Source organism: Drosophila hydei, unplaced genomic scaffold, assembly GCF_003285905.1.
Source record: "Drosophila hydei strain 15085-1641.00,03,60 unplaced genomic scaffold, DhydRS2 tig00008134-arrow-pilon, whole genome shotgun sequence".
Taxonomy (NCBI): domain Eukaryota; kingdom Metazoa; phylum Arthropoda; class Insecta; order Diptera; family Drosophilidae; genus Drosophila; species Drosophila hydei.
The window spans coordinates 135,098-153,126 of NW_022045843.1; the positions used below are offsets into that span (position 1 = coordinate 135,098).

General features: G+C 37.9%; 1 protein-coding gene across 4 annotated transcripts in view; it reads right to left on the reverse strand.

The window, feature by feature from the left end:
• Positions 1–18,029, reverse strand: part of LOC111596627 (semaphorin-2A) — a 44,971-nt gene that overhangs the window by 17,665 nt on the left and 9,277 nt on the right. Inside the window, exons 1-2 of one of the 4 annotated variants that reach the window (XM_023310914.2) lie at positions 6,835–6,940; positions 5,590–5,928 (exon numbers count right to left, since the gene is read on the reverse strand). The exons of 1 other annotated variant lie outside the window; for it this stretch is intronic. In XM_023310914.2, coding sequence (XP_023166682.1) covers positions 5,590–5,743 — 154 coding nt within the window. In that variant the 5' untranslated portion in view covers positions 5,744–5,928; positions 6,835–6,940. Of the gene's footprint in view, positions 1–5,589; positions 6,782–6,801; positions 6,941–18,029 lie in introns of those variants that run through there. 2 more of the 4 variants (XM_023310915.2, XM_030225460.1) reach the window with 2 other exon arrangements.

Sequence of the window (18,029 nt, forward strand, 5' to 3'; positions counted from 1 at the left end):
CAACCAAGCGCAGCTCGTGCTGCTTCCACACCACACACGTTGCCTAAATCAATTATGCCGTAATGCAATTCAATTAAAGTGGCCAAAACTAATGCAGCCATACATATTTATAACTCTAGCGATTCAATTCGTTTCGGCCTCTGTCACAATTACAAATGCAAATTAACATTAAGTGACTTGTTTGGCCAGCCTCTGTTCTCATTGTGTAATTACTTGCACAAATTTCATTTTGGCATTTAGTTTTAATAATTGAGTTATGCTAACGACTGACGACACACACACACACACACTCCAGGGGCAACGTGCTCTGCTCTGATCTTCCCATTCTCAATCTCGGTTAATAATACGACACTGATTGCATTTTACATTATATAATTACTTTTGCTAGCTACATGTTGCATGCCACTTATTATTGTTGCAATTCTAATGAACTGTAATATGTCTAACAGTTTCTATTCCTTCTCCTTCTCCTTCTCCTCCTCATCCTCCTCCTCCTCTTTGCAGCTCTGCTGATAAACCCATTCATTTCCTTTTCCATCTGCTTTAATCAGCCGCAAGCGGAACGCGCCAGCGCTTGAGTTCTCGACTTTATCAATCAAATGTTATAAAACTTTGGCAAGCGCATTCATTCTAAAAACTTTGCAGCTTAATGATTTGTAAATATGAAGAAAGAACAAGCGCGGAAAAGAATTTCAACTGAAACTCGAACTTCAAATACACTTTTAGATAGAGGAACAAAAAGAATCAACAGATTCAGATTTGAATGATAATTTGCAGATCAATATACTGAGATACATGTGTTCCAAGTGTTAAATTTACTATGAGGATAAAGTTCATTGTAGCTTCCATCAATTGTTTGCAGCTAATACTACAATACTTTTTATACTTTTTAAATATTTTTCATATACTCATGATTTAGGAGTATATCACGGAATATTTGCCAGGCAGATGAAGCTCATTGCAACTTTTGAAATGTGTCTTTCATAACATTATGGTTGACATAGCTGTGCTGCCAGCCTGTGTTTAGAGTAATTTACGAAGGGCGATGACAATGAACTGTTGAGCTGTTGCAAGGAAGTTGGACGAAAGTATGTAGCAAGTGGCAAGTAGTTCAAGTACTAGTTGCAACTACTTATGTCGCTCATGAATTCTGCAGCCAAGTTGTTGCCGAGGAAGAAACGTGATTTTGCTGTCGCTTAAAACTTGGACATAGAAACTTTAAAGCACACTTTTAATGATGACTTCTGTGTCCTTTGTGTGGCTGCGTCGCGCCGTGCGACACTTCAGTTGGAACACCTAACATTATTAATTTTTGCGTCAGGTGTTCAGATTGGAACTCAATTTGGTGAGCTTTGCTGCAAAGTTGGCGTTAACACACTTTGGGCCGGCCTGAATACAGCAAAGAGGCTGATCAAAGTGAAACTGGGACATACACGCACAGAGAGGGAGTCATAGAGAGAGAGAGGTATATATAGACCCACTCACACACACACACACACTTAGCGCTACCTCTGACTACCTCGGCCACTGCCAACAGCTTTTCTGCTGTGCGTTCTCAGCTTTTGAGCTAACAGCTTTTGACATTGCATTAACGCCAGTTGGGAACGCGTCGCTGCTTTGCCAGCTTGTCAGCCGCAACAACAGCAACAGCCGACAACAACAATCAGTTCAGGATGAGGGGCAACGCCTGCACAGTTCGTTACTCAATTTGCGGCAAGAAACTTTCATTATGCGCCCTACGTAACATGTGATTCTCATAAAAGTCGACCCCCAGTCAAACATACAACACACAGCACACACAACACACACACACATACGCATACACACGCTTCAGCACTTAAATGAAAACGTGTCACTGAGTTTTAATTGCGCGAGCATCAACACAAACACAAACACAAATACAAATACAGCTGCACATACACTAAGCACACACACACACACATTATCACATATGAACAAAAGGAACCTATATAGAACATTCTTGTTGTTGTTGTTGTTGGGTTTATGTAAGTTTTGTGCGTGGTCAGTGTTCGGATAACGCCTAAGTTGTTCAGCTTATCATCACATTCGTTTTATGGGTCAAGCATTCGAGCAACAGTTTGAAATGCTCTCAAGCCGTCCAGTGCATTTCAAACTCATGGGCTTTACTCATATGATATTGGATTTGATTTTATTGCTACTCGAAACAAATGTTTCTTATTAATAAGACTTTTCTTATTCGAATTAATGTCTAAGACTTTTCTAAATATTTATACATTGCATATATAACATATATGTATAAAATAATATATAGTATTTTTATCTCTTTTATATAGATAATCAAAAATGTAAATGTTATACAGCAACAGAATGATAATGAAGATACATAAGAAGACTTTCAGATAGTTAAATTTGCTTCAACTGTGCAAAATATTTAGAATAGAGTTTTCTGAAAATTTAATTTAAATCTAATTATTCGTAACTTCAGTATATTTCGTACTTATTTCATTCTTATCTTGTTACATCTCAACTCGATAAAATATCTTCATCAAAGATTATTATATTTATATTATTGATATTTATCGCCTTTGGCAACACTGTTTGCTACCAAGAGGCGAACACTCAGCTCAAGACAGCTAGCTACCTGGCAAACACCTTTTATCCCCTATTTGTCGACTACCTAATGAAGTCATTCTAATAATAATGAACAAGTTGATGCGCAACCCGGGCGCAGGGCGTGGCAGTGCACAGAAACAAAGGGCAAAAGACATTTGACAGGCCTCGGCAACTCTCTCTCTCTCACTCTCTCTGTGGCAGGCAGATGGCCAGACAGGCGAAGAGTTTAAAAATAAAGATGCGAAGCATCTGCCGCAGCGCTGAGTCAACAGAAATGAACTGACGAAATGAAATGTGGCAGTTGAGATAGAATCGAGGCTGCCGAGGTGCAACGGCGCGTAACGTGAAAAATAGGTGGAATAGTGCATCAGTGGGACATTGGGACTGGCCCATAGTCAGGCATAAATTGTGATCTAGCTCGAATGCAATTAATTTCGTTAAATCAATAAAAATAACAATTTTTCATTGCATGTGAACAAAAAATAACGAAAAGAGACCCACAAACAGCAGCAGCAACAGCAACAGAAACTTTATTTGGCCATGAAAATTTATAGTTGACATTTTATGTTGTATAGTTTTAGCTTTTTGTGGCTTTGCTTCTAATTTATGGCTTAAAACACAACCAACAAACAAAATATTTACACACACACACCCACACCACTGCTGAATACACTGAGCGGAAAATTGGGTAACTTTTAATTTTCATATTAATTAAATAGAATTCAGTTTTCAATTAGGCTTGTGAGCTCCATTCAAAGATCTCTGTACCCTATAAAGTTCTGTTGATTTCTATAGAGTCCTCTAGTTGGCCGTGCCCGACTTGTGGATACCACGACCACTACATAACTGATTTAATAAAATTGCCAGAGCATGATAATCTACTTTCTAGAAATCGAATCTAAACAATTTCTAGATTTATCTAAAGTGTTTCGCAACTTATATTTGATTAGAGTACTTGTACTGTAATCAAGTATAGCTGACTTTATATATAAGTAATCTGCTTTAAACTTGGCTTACAAAAAGTTAAGTATCCAACACTAACCAGGTCATATTTTATTTTTGCCTGTGTGGCGAGTATCTAAAGCAGCTGCTGCAATTTTGTTTTTATTTTAGTTTTTAAGGAAGCTGGCAACGTCGTGGCATATGGCCAGTCAATGGAGTGTGGTGCAGGACACTCCGAGGCACGGTGCACGGTGCACGGACACCTATGCATTCTATATTTAAAAGTATGCGCAAACAACTTGAGCGTTTCTTTAATCGCCTCACGTTTCGGCTACAAGTGCTTAGCCGGCGAGTTTACTACAATATGCGTCAACAACAACACCAACACCAGAGACAGCGACAACTACATCAGTTCCTTGTTGTTGTTGCTGTTTGGTCGTTGCTTTCGTTTTAGACGGCACGTGAACTTTTATGCTGCGGTTGTAGCTAACACTGCCAGCAGCCGTGTGTTGCATGCTACACACACACGCACACACACACACATTAATACAGATACAATAACCGCCCATTGGCCCCCGTTGGGCAGCATCTTTGAACGTGAACTATTAGAAAATGTTTACTGGACATGTACATGCAACATGAACCTGCCACCGGCTATGGCCATGTTTCCTTGTCCTCGTGGCATGCAGCAAAAATTGTTGGCAAGCTTGGGGCAAAAAATTTAAAAGGACCAACAACAGCAAAAAAGGTGCCAATCAACTGCGTATAGCAAACATTTTCAAGCCATTTAAATATGAGGCAACTTCATTGGACAAGTAGAGTAGGAAAACATTGTAGAATCCAAATACAAATTAATGAATTATTAATTTAAGATTTAAGATCATGTAAAAATGTTAAATTCGGGTGGCACCGACTGCATAATACCCGATCATAGTTCAAAAACAGTTGAATATTGATTGGAAAGTCTCAAGAGGGACTCTGCTTTATAGCTATAGCTCCAACAGCTATGGAACATATAGTTTATACGAACATATAAAAGAGGTATTTACGAAATAAAAGAAATCAATATTTATGTTTTTTAATTAACTTTTAAATTATCTTTTTTCCATATTTGCTGATGTGTAGAAATGTTGTTAAATTTATGGTAAATTTCAATTTCGTCTAAAATGTGATTAATGAATCGATTTGTGGACTCAAGTTTTGGCGTTCGTAGACAAAATTTTTGCTTTGGTTAATGCAAACGACTCAATAAAGCACCTGGAAGCAAATCATACATAATTTAACCGGTTTTTCAATCAGGTGGTAAAGTTTTTTTTCTTTCTGTTTCTTTGTCTGAATGAAATTATGGAACGAGCTAAGAGAAATATTAAATCAACTCGTGGCGAAACTTGATCTGGGGCTTTTGAACTTTGCGCAGCGGTTTCATTATTATTATATATATATATATATATATATAAACTATTAATAATTGCAGCTAGTTAAAATTTATTTTATGTATTTACTTGGGCATTTGCACAAAGCTGCAAAAATGTATTTTTTTTCTTTTCTTTTTTTTTGTATGAATAACAATTGGAAGCGATATTAATATGCAAATGTTGTTGATGCTGCAGAAATGATATTAAAAAATATTTAATAAATAAAAATGAACAATGGCAGAGCTCTACATGCTGCAACAAATAAAAATAAATGTTTAAAAAGAGCTCACGCTCAATAATGACAAAAACGTAAGATAAATAACAAAAGCAATATTGTGGCAAATAAATTACAATTACTTTTTATTGAATAATTTTTTTTTATTTCTGTATTTTTTTTTGTTTGCGTGTAAATTGAAAAATAATATCAATGCACAGAGTGCAGATTAAATATTATTTATGCTATTTTAAAAATGCTCTCAAGCGCAGTTCTCATAAATAAACAATTAAGAATTAGCAAAACTTCGGACAGACAATTACGATTAATCGCAGCAGAAATCAGGCAAATACCATTTAACTGTTATCTGCAGTTAATAATTTAAGCGTTAATTGCATAACCGTATAATCGGAATTAGTTTACCTCGCTTGTGTCTCGCATAGTTCGAGGGTTCGTTGGAGGCGCAACAGGGCTGTTCGTAGTAGAAGTTCCATGTGTTTTCGTAGTCCCCAGCAATTTGTTGGGCTGCGCATGCCAGCAGCAGCAGCGCCAGCAAAGGAATCAATTGCACTTGCATTCTGGTTTTTTGTTTTTGGGTGTGGGCACACTGGTCTGCCCAAACCTCAATTGGATTATTACTTTTTTTATTGCCTGCCGACAGACGCTCCGAGTGAAAAAGAGAGAGGGAGAGTTTGTTGATCCAACTGGCAACCGCTGGCAATTTACTCGCCAAGCCGCACAGAAAAAAGTCCTTTTAAATAACTGTTAACACATTTAAGTTGTATTATTTTGAATGTTCGCGAAATATTTTTACACTTGCATTGCAATTTCCATGAAATTGATTTTGCAGCAGCAACAGCAGCAGCAAATGGGTTTTAAATAAATTTTCTTTTCGCTGTGCCCAGCAACAATTTCGTTTTGATTAATTATATATGCAGGCACACACATACACAATATACACACATATATAGAGAGTTTGCATTTTTACAGTTTGGCGCGTTGGTGTGCATTCAATTTTCGAGGCATTTAGCACTCAGCAATTGATAAAAAGAATAAAAGAAGGTACACAAAATAAAATATTAAACAGGCGACAAACTGGTTTCAGCTCTGGTACCCACGCATCTGCAGCAACAACAATGACTACAAAGAGCAGGCCGACAAATTCTTCAACATTTCCGCCAAGCGATCGGACCAGTGTGAGCGAGAGCGCGTCATGTGTGAGCGGTGAGACATATAAACAAGCTGCTCAACAACAAGGTTGCCAGAGCGTCGGCGCACGGCGTTTCGTTTTTATTTCACAGATTATAAAATAAAAAGTATTAATCTTATATCGTGTATCGAATGCACTCGACAATTAAACTATTAATTAATATTTTATCAATGGATCCATTTCATTTTAAAACATCTGTGTCGTGTGTGCCACACAATTTATGACTCTGGCAGCTCAGATTTACTTGCACTTTATGCAAGAAATATACACATTAACATATGTGTGTGTATAAGTGCAAACAGACACACTCACACACATGTGTGCACACATAGGTCAAGATGCATACACACTGAAACCGCTTAACAAAAAATCGAATGCAGTGTATAAAAATATTATTTTCAACGTATTGTATGTATGTAATTCACTTTAAATTTTCATTGTTTGCGCGATTGTATTACAATTGGTCAGCGGCCGATTGCTATTTTTTTATAACATAAATTCACAATAACGAAAACCAAACAAAGATGAACGCGCAAACCTCACAAAAAGACAACAACAAGATCACTGGTTGCGTCGCTGACAAGTGTGACCGAGTTTACTGAAGAGAATAATCTCTATTTTAAAGAGCTAAGGAGCTACTACTGTATAAAAATATACTAGAAAATTGCATTTGCACAGAGGACAAAACCTAATTGATATTTCAAAACGCTTCAAATAAAATTCATTTAATTCTAACTCTTTCAATATTGACATTTACTTTGAAATAGTTTTTTTGTTAGCATTTGCAAATTGAATTTTATTTGCAGTGTACCACTCTGCTATGGAGTGACACTTGTCAATTAATTATACATTTTTCAAATTCCAAACTCAAATAGTTTTTCGCCGAAATGTTTTATTATTGTTTTGGATATAGTATTATTTATTTGAAACAATTTCGAATTTAGCTTGTGTGCTTTTACTGGGAATTTATTATTCATTCGCTAAACGCATTGATTCTCGGAATTTGCCGCAGAGCTTTTTCCTTTGGTATTTGTTGGCTATCCTTTGCTCGATTTGCGGCATCTGGCCACATTTTGAAAGCCCAACGGCAACAAACTGTGGCCGGCCAGCGCATAATTCCCAGACGGGGTGGCCCATCGGAATGTTGCGGGACACCTTTCACAGAATCTCAGATCGGGAGAGGTGTGGTGAGACAACGGTAGGGAGAATAAAGGGCTACTCTGTAACTGTTAAGGAAAGGGATAAAGGAGGTCCGGCAACACGTCCTAACACGTTTGCTAGACAAAATTGTTTCAAAACGTAGAGAAGTATGCAAAAATTGCAGCACGCGTCGTCGTCTGGTTGATTTTCCCATTGCATTTGCAGTTTCAATTTTGGAATGCAAACTCGTGCGGAAGTAGTTTGTTTGTGTGCGTGTGTATGTGTGTGCGTGTGTATGTGTGTGCGTGTGTATGTGTGTACGTGTGAGGCTGGGCAATTTTAAAACGCCTTTATTGCCATCTCTCTTGCTCATTCTTTGTCTGACTGTGTGTGTTTAATGCTTGGCGCTCAAAATGTGATTATTTTAAATGCTGCCGACGACGCCGGCGACATAACAATTTTGAATGCAGCTCAAAATAAAAGTCATTTTGTTAAGCAGACAAACGCACTCAAAGCGAAACCTGCTTCACCTGCACACAGACACGAACAGGCACACACTCAAAGGAAGATGAGTATGGTTTTTGTCTGGTCTGCCGTCGAGGTTGCCAGACTTTTGTAGCTGCCTTCACTGCTGCATCGCTTTCCGTTGCATACCTTTGGGCGGCAATTAAAAACAGTTTGGCAGTCACAGTTGTTGCAATTGAATGTCTTCCTCAGCTTCAAAGTAAGCGAGTGCCGCTTGTTAAATAAGCAGCAAAAGAGGAAAATACGCATATATATATTTAATATATATATATATATATATTTAATTAAAAGCCAAGTCGTTTATGTTTTCATTTTCGCCAAGTGCCTCTTTCACGCTCCGCGTCGTGTGTGTTATTTAATACAATCTGCAATTGTCAATGGAACTAGCCTGACTGTTCTGTCACTCAGTTGACTGTCTGTCTTACTGTAATTTTTTGTGTCTGTCTGTCTCATTCTCTTTCTGTTTGCCTGCTAATGAGTTTTTGCAGCATCGCCTCGCCTCATTATGCCGCATGCAATGTGCTTGCCTCTCGCTTACTCTTTTGCCATGATACTGTTGAACATTTTGATACACCCATACACCCACGTGCACACACATCATTTTGCAAGCTGCTTTGATGTCATATCCCTTTTTCCCTTAAAAGTCCCAACTTTTTTTTGGTGTTTTTTGGCAGCTTTTCAAGTGCAGCTTTTTCCTTTGCTGTTGCTGCTGTTGTTGTTGTCATTGTCATTTGTTTTCGCATACAGCAGCAAAATGTTTCTTTACACAATGTCAACTTTCAACAAAGGACTTTAATTAAGTCCTTAATGACAGCTTAATTTAGCGCACTTCTCGGGGCACACTTTGACACGTACCACAATACAGGGACACATGCTTCGCCCGCTATCGCTTTGTCTCACTCTCGCCTCCTCTGTTTGTAAGTAACTGCGTGTCTGAGTGCCTCTGTCCCTCTTTGTCTCTCTCTCTCTCTCTCTCTCTCTCTCTCGTTCTCTCTGCTATTAGTTTCTTTGCCTAATTTACATGACCGTTTAATACCCTAAGCTGCTGAAATAGCATTTTGATGATATCAAATAAAAAGAAAGCATAGAAAACTTTATGCATAAGCAACAACAATGTTGTTTTGCAGTTGCTCTTGTTGTTGTTGTTCGCTGTGGTCACTCAAGCTGTCAGCAGCGAAAGCAACTTTTATGCATTACATAAAAGAAAAAAAACGTTGAAAGTCGCACAAATAAACAAACTATATAAAAAACAACAACAACAGCAACAAAAAGAAAGCAATAAAAACCATTTGTTGTGTTGTCGTTGTCCTTGCTGGTTGCCAGTTGTTGTTGCTGTTGCCGTTGTTGTTTGTGTGTTTTGTGTGTTTGTTATTGTTGTGCCAAGTTGGCTTACTCAAGTTACTTACAAAGATTTCAATGCACTTTACTCCACAACTTGTTCGCGAACCAAGAAAAAAATATGGGAGATGGAAAACCTGAGCAGCAACAGGAAAACAACTAAGAGCTTTGACAAGGGGTGTTTGCGACTGCGTAATACTCTTTCACTATGGGAAGAGAAAAGCTTAAAGTAAGGTTTCAAGCTTCCAACTTCAGTCAGTCAGTCAATCAGCCAATGGATCGCTTACATCTCAGTCAGCCTTTCAGTATGTCTATCATTCATCAGTCTCTAAGTGCACAGTCAATCATACTACGAATCAATCAGTCATTCAGTTAATCAGTCAGTTAGTCAATCAAGCAATCTGTGAATCATTCATTTATATAGACGAATTAACACTCTATCAATCAGTCGAATAGTCAGCTAGCCAATCAATCAATAATGTCACTCATTCTCTCAATCAGTCAGTCAATCATGCCAGTCAGTTGGTGAATCAAACAGTATATCGAGCAGTCAATCATATCTAACAGTCAGTTTGCCCATCAGTCAGTCAATCAATCAGTAAGACAACTATCAATCGGTCAGTCAATACGTCTGTCAGTCAATCAATCAGTCAGTTTGTCGCTCATCATATCCCTCTCTATATAGATGTAGATTCTTTCAACTAGGGCCCTATATACCCGCCTTGCAGCCTATGAACGGGCATCAGCCGCAATAGCAACAACAAATTTGACTTCTGCAAACTGTCAGAGCAAGCAAATGGCACTAAATATTAAGTTTGCCTTTTGCAACTTGACCAAAAGGCAGAAGAAACGTAAACTGCTTGGGCAGGACTCCAAAACTAATGAAAACCTTGTGCGTGTGTGAGTGTGTGTAAGAGTGTGTGTAAGAGTGTGTGGTTGTGTTGCCAAAGTTTTTGCCTTTTGGCTCGACCACAGAGTTTCTCATGAGTACAAACTATGCTCCATGCGGCACTTATTTCAAGTTCAATTAATTTTAAGTGCGGCGGCCATTGTGTTGCACATGTTTGTTGTCGTTGTTGTTGTTGTTGTTGTTGTTGTTGTTGTTGTTGTTGTTGTTGTTGTTGTTGTTGTTGTAGTTGCGGTTGCCTGCCTGCTAGCTTGTTTGTTTGTTTGTTTACTTGTGCTCACCAGTTTGGGGCAGACATGCAATGTCAGCGCTCAGCGCTCAGCACTCGGCGCGCAGCGCCTGTATTTATGCTATAAATAATGCAACATATTTTGCATAATGACAACTCTCGACTCTCGACCAAATACATCGAAGCAAATAAGCGCGCGTATACATATAGTTAGACTAAAACCTTGTGTTATGCAACCGCAACGCAAAGTTTGGCTAATTGCATGCTGCACACACGCCCCGTGCCCCACGCATAGCCCACGGCCCCTGCCAGAATACCCTGTCAACCTAGCTATTTGGGGTACATGTGCGCACATGCAATCCATCAAATTATCAAGTATTGTATAAGGCGCTCGGCCCTATAATTAGATAATGTCTATTTATGTTTTTATTAAATATTTAAGCAGCAATTTCGGGGGAGGGATGGGTTAAAAGAGGGAGAGGGAGAGGTTGGCAGACAGAGTAGTGAGTGAGGGAGAGGGAGAGTGAGAGTGAGAGCAGGATGGAGGCAGGTATGTGGTCAGAGGAGAGAGGCAGAACTGAGAAGGGCAACAGAAAGGGGAAGAGAGAAAAGGCAGTGGGAGAGTGTGAAAGATGGTGAAAATGAAAGAGAGACAGAGGCAAAGAGTGAGAGATATTGGGAGTGAGAGGGAATGAATGACATTGAGAGAGAGAGAGAGAGAGGGAATGGTAGAAGAGAAGAAAGAGCAAGCTAGAGAGAGAGAGGCATAGAATGAAATATAGAGTGAGACATAGAGAGAGAGAGGTAGAGCTAGAGAGAGACACAGCTAGAGAGAGATGGCGAGAGATAGAGAGTCACGTCGAGAGAGACGCCAAAAAAGCGGAACAAAGAGAATCAGAGAACACAGCATTAAAAAGAAAGGAAAAGAAATTACAGTGAAACTTGGAGAGAGAGAGAGAAGTTTGCTTGAGAAAAGACTATGAAGTCAGGGTGAGCGAGATTTCGTGGAGGACGAAGTGGATGAGAGACTTGCAAGAGCAAGTGAATATATGTATATGATATGAAAACCTGTGAATATCTCTTATTATTATATCATATTGTAGAATCGTATATAAAATTCAAAGAGAAAATCGACTGATGAATAGGTTTTGTCAGCTTTAAAAAGTACGAAACAATTTTAAAGACATCGTCACAGAATTCGATGTTCCTTAATGTTGATTGACTTTTTTTGAAGAGAAAACTTAGACTTCCAAGAAGCCATTTATTAGTAAAAGATATTGAATAAATAATATATATATATATATTTATAGTAATTCAGATGATGTCAGTTACTCTAGTTTCAGTTGACCTTTAGACACATACATAAATATGTCGCCATAATACGGCCATATACCTTATTCAGATGCACAATTTAATTTGATGTAGTCTGCCATAAAGTGTATAGAAAAGAAACGAAAAGTCCGTAATTCGTTAAGCGGACTTCAAATGTGCTTAACGCGCATTGCAGAATCAACAAAAAATGAATTTTTTCGCAAATTGTTAACAGAAAGAGGGAAAAAGTACAAATTTATGTAGTTTGCTGCGTTTGTTGGTTTTGTGTTTCGGTTAAAGTTAAAAATGCATTTAGCATTTATTTATTTACCCATAAGCTCTTGTTGATTTATTTGCTCTTTGCATAAATATTGATTTAATTGGACGCGGATTCGCGGTGCCTTAAAGTTGCACTCCGTGTGACAGACAGCGCATGCACGCGACAAGGATTAATGTCAGACAACATGACATTTAACGCTGAAGGACTCTCGCACTCCGACGGCCTATGTCAAGTCCAACTGCTAGACGCAGTCAAGTTGTGCTCTGAGGGGCAACAACGGCGATAACAACAAAAGTCAGCAGGCAAATCTTGTCTAGCTGCCGTCTAGAGTATCAAAGTACAAAGAAACAAGCAAAAGGCAGAGATGGGCATAGTCTAGCAGAGACAGGGACAGGGACGGGGGCAGGGACAGCCAGACAGTCAGCTAGTCGGAACTACGACTGACAGAGCCTAACCCGTACGTATCTAACAAAAGTTTCCTCTACGTTATGTGTGTGTGTGTGTGTGTGGTGCATAATTAAAAAAGCATTTGGGCGACGTGGTTCAACTACTTTCGGATTTATATTGTGTCAGTCAATGCAAATTCAGCAGACGGTGTAAAATTCGTTGCATTCGAAATGCGTCGCCAGCTGCCAGCTGGCAGCTGCCACAGCGCGAGCATAAGTGAGGAGAGAAAAGCAAAACAGAAAAATAGAAAAGCGTCGCATTGAAAACACACACAATTCAAAAGAATCAACAGACTAGAAGAAGTGTTGGAAAAACTTTACAGCTTGCCAACCAGCTGCATGCTGCATGCTGCCTGCTGCCTGTTGATGCAATTTTTAGTTGGGCAACAGACCTGCCTCAACAGTCGGAGAAATGTTTAAAAAAAAAAGTAAGTTTTAATTATGCCTACTTCTGCCTGTTAAATACATTTTACGAAAACCATTATACTCTGATTTCCCGTTTTCAATGGGTCTAGGGCAGAAGCACACATAAAATAAATAAAAAAAATCTTAAAGAGCATTAAATATAGGTATTAATATTAATTGTTTCGATAGTATTTTTTTCTTTTTATTTATTTCTTACTTTTTAGTATTTATTTTAGTAATTTTTTCTATTTTGAAAAAGAGAAAATTGTCATAAATATTTATTTTGTAACACATTTATGTATTTGTGTATGTATGTTTATCAAACATTTGTCAATAATATTGTTATTTTATGTATTAAATATATTCATATTCATTTGTATATTCTTGCTTTCAAATATAAATATATTTACATGTATGTGCTCTTAATAAATAGTTAATATACATATATGTGCAAAAATATATTATAAAAATGAAATTTAAGAGAACAAATGCCAAACACTAAGCACACTTTGCAAATAATTTAAAAATATAACAAGAACAAGGCAAATAAGTATATAATAGTATGTATAGAACTTAACAATTTTAAAGAGAACAAGGCAGCATAGTCATTTGACTCCGCAGTTAATTTTTACAAAAATCAATTCTTAAGAGAACAAGGCAGCATAGGCGTTTGACTCTTAATTTAATTGACACAAATATCAATTTTTAAAGAGAACAGGTCACCTATGCATATGCACTTGACTCTTAATTTAATGATTACAAATATCAGTATTAAAGAGAACTAACAGGCATTTGACTCATAAGCTAATTATCATTACGAAAATGATCATAAGAAAAAACATATTGCTAATGATCATTATCGCTAATGACAATTACTAGTAATAATCATGCACAAAAATGATCATATACACATAAGATCATTATTCATAATGATCATTACGCCACTGAACATTATGACGCAATTCATTATTATAATAACAATTGTTGCTTATTAATAATAATACTTAAAATTATATTTTTATAACATTTAAACAAATTAATATTTATTGAACAAAAAACTTAAATATATTTATTTAAACTAATACAATATTTCTTAAACAAATAACAATCATTTAAACTTAAACAATTTAACAAAAAAAAACTTAAAATTATTCACTATTTGCACTGCACTTCACGACTGGCCCAGTCCAGGTCACAAAATTGACTGATCGCCCACAGCCGCTGCTGCGCCTTTTATACCCAAAAAGTCACTCAAAGCCGAGATCTTTTTGAGTGATAATTTACACTCAATTCCAACGAAGGTCGAAGCAGAAGAAAAGGCGCGCGGGCAGAGCTAGCTACTCACTCTACTCTCTACTCAACTCGACATTCTGATCGGCATTATATGTGTTATGCGTATATATAAATATATGCATATATATGTGAATCAAATGTGTTTTTTTTCTTGCTGCTGTTGAGCACATTTATTACTCCCCTACTCATTTTACATGTTATAAAAGACAGACAAATAAATATAATTATATCAACATTTACTCATCATGCTGAGCATATACATGTATATATATATATATATATATATATATATATATATATATATATAAATATATAAATTTATATAAATATATATTTATAAATATAACAATTGCTTTATTATAATAAAATGTATTTAAGTTGACAAATTAAATTTTTAATAAACAAATTTGTATTGAATAAAACAAGCAAAAGCCTGAAATGCCTTTTTATTTCTATTCACTTTAATTAAATATTATTATTTTTAATTAATTAAATTTATTTACTATTATTTTTTTAAACTTAAAACTCTGCGCCTTGAGTTCTGATTGCTATTTTATTATTATGATTTTAGCTTTGTTATAAACCCCAAATATAAATATTTGCACACACTTGGAACACAGTTCAGCTAGGCGAACTTTGTATTTGTTGTTGTTGTTGTTGCTGCTGCTCAAAGAGTTATTTGTTTTTGTTTCTTTTTGGGTTTCCTTTGGGTCTAGCAATACCTTCGAGCAGTATTTTCTTTGCGTTCTGCTGGGCTGTCAGCGGCAGAGGCAATATTCCAATTTGGCACAAAGGCTCTGGGAACCAGAGCTAAACAAATTTTAATGAATTTTAGTACATGTGGCAAACTAAAAATTAAAAACATCAACCGAAGGCTAACCCAAATATCAAAAGCTGCAACGGTCGGTGGGCGGGAGTGGCGAGTGGCGAGAGCAAAGAGCTGTCATCTTTGCCACAGCAAGGCGGTCCACTGCTCTGCCGCACGCGCCGCCAACAGCTCCCTACGTTTGTCACTTAAGCGCAGATGCCGCAGCCAACGCCACAGCCGTTGCCATTGCTGCAGCCCCATTCAAAGGATTCGTCCAGCAGCAGCCAGGACTCAGGCGGGTTGGCGGCATGGCGGGAGGTGGGCTGAGCCAAAAGCCAAAGACCAACCGCACGCTAACAAGCTGGCAGTCTGAGCTTGACGGGGGCTGCCTCTTGGCCTGAAAATTAGTTGGCGTTTTGACAGTGGGCGTGGCGGAGGCGGGCATAGGTGCTGGGGTAATTGCAACATCAGCAGCAACAGCAACAGCAGCAGCTGAAGTTGAAGCTGCGTAGCTGAGCTGCTTTTTAAGGCGGTTGTGTATTGCATAGCAGCAGCAGCAGCAACTCAACAACAACAACCACAACAACAACGCACACACACACACACATACGCACTGTGTGCAACAGCAAAACAATTAACAGATTTCAATATGCAGACAGTGGAAGGCAGAGGGAGAGAGCGACTGAGACGAGTGAGAGGCAGCCTCGCATCTATGTGCACAGACATCTGATGCATAAATCATCTGGCAGAATTTTAATTCCGAATGTCAAACTGACATAACAAAGGCGCCGGGCTCGCATAGAACACGTTTTGCGTGCAATTTTTGTCTTCGATTTTTGGTCCTGACATGTTGGTATTCAAATTGCCCCGGCATAGCTCGCTCGACGTTCAGGTGCGTTGGCAATTGTCGGGCCATGTCTTTGCCAGGAATAATAATTGAATTTCAAAGCCACAACGTGGAGCTGTGTAAAAAGTCAGCTGCCGAGATATATGAATGTCGGCTGCAACTACAAAGTTGCCACAAAATGTCCGATTATTAATTTATCAATGTCGCCAGGCTTATTGAAATAGATTTCCGCTCTTGTGAGCCATTTGCATTTCCGTTTCCGTTGCGCAACAAAAGTTCCTGCTCGCCCCTCGCTCCTTTCAAAATGCAAACAAACATGTCGACTTGCATTTATGCAAATAACTAACTCACACACACACACTCACACACGCACTTAGAAGTTTATTACATTTGCCCATAATTGATTGAGCAGCTGCAGCAGAGGATGAGCCAGCCAGCCAGCTTCACACTTCGTTTTCATTATGTCAGATTAGAGCTAAAGTTTAACATTCAAGTGCTGCATTAGCAAGCATTTTGCATTCGCAATTTCGCATTTTCCGAATTCCCAAAATTTAACTGGCAATTGAATATATTTGCAAATACTTCAAGTAATATTTCTCTTCAGTTTATTATTGTTTTGGCCATAAAATTGTTGTTTGCCCAGCAAAGAAGTTAACGGAATTCCTTTTGACAGTGAATCCCCCCATTGTCTGGGCGTATCCAGTCGAGTCTGCTACAACAATGCAAAAGCCAATGCATCATTAGCAAAAAAGATGGAAATTATGAAATGACTTCGACTCCGCTCTGTATATACTGAGTGTCTTTTCGGTATTGTGAGCGCCGACAGCGCATTATTAATTGCACAGACTTCAATGCCCATGGACTAGCACTTGCTTCGTCCCTTCGTCCTTCCGTCTGACAATCCGTCTCATGGCCTGTCTGTCTGAACGTCTGGCACAAACAATGAATTGTGCCTTTGTTGCCATTAAGTAAGTAGGCTTACTAAGTTGCAGCTGCAGCAACGATTCATTGTTCAATTCTAAGCGCATTACAATTGTTGGAAACTGGCGAACGCTTTACACATAGCTGTATGAATACACCCTTTCGCCGAGTCATTTCACTATGCTGTGATGATTGCAAAAAGCAGTGGAAAATTTTCATTTGAGTTGATTCATTGAGAATTTGTCAGAGTGGAAATATATGGCCATTATTCATATAAATGTTATCATAATTATGATTATCATTGTAGAGAACTGAACACCACCACAGTCAAGTGTATTCACAATCATTATAAAATTTGTTAAAATTCTTTTGATAAATAATTTTAATTATTTTTATTTTAGTAATTTCATCATCATTATGGTTATTATTATAATAGCAATCATTAGCAATTTCATTATCATTTTTAAGGCGATTTAGAAAGAATAACAGAGAATAACAGCACTAAGAATATCTGCGGCGTAGCTTCTAGTTCGCTGATAGGGTCGACCTCTATTCTAGAGATTGTAAGAACATATAGAATCAGCTGGTTTAGACTATAGCCTCCTGTAAGTCTAACTACTTCAATGAGAGTTATTGAATATGGGCAGCAAAAATGATCTCTGATCTAGAGCAGCAGCAGCAAGCAGCGTGAGACGCCTTTTTATTAGACAATAATGCTCTTTGCTCATGGTTACCTTCGAAAGTATTTACATAAGATGGCTAAAAGTGCCGAATCTAGCTGAATTTACCTAGAAAAAGCAATAGACAAGGCAGAGTATACTTTCTGCCACAGCTTAAGGTAGTTAGAAGAGTCGAAATCTTTCAGTGAAGTCAGAGTAGAGACTATCGTAGAGCAAAGTGCTTGGAAGAGTCTGTGACCTGAATGTCGGAACACTGAGGATGCTGTTCAGCTGGAGGATATGGTAAGGATGTACTTGAAAGGTTATTGAGCAAAGCTTAGATTTTGTAGTCAGTAAGCGGCAATTGTAATTCGACGCATCAGTCAAAAAGGTGGCTTACGATGCATAAAGCACTTTTACCTATATCAGGCACAATAGAAAAAATATTATCATTGCCATTGACAAGTCGCAAAATATATTGAACAGAGTATTTAAGTAAAAAGTCACAAATTTATCGCAGTACAGAGATAAACACAAGGAATAA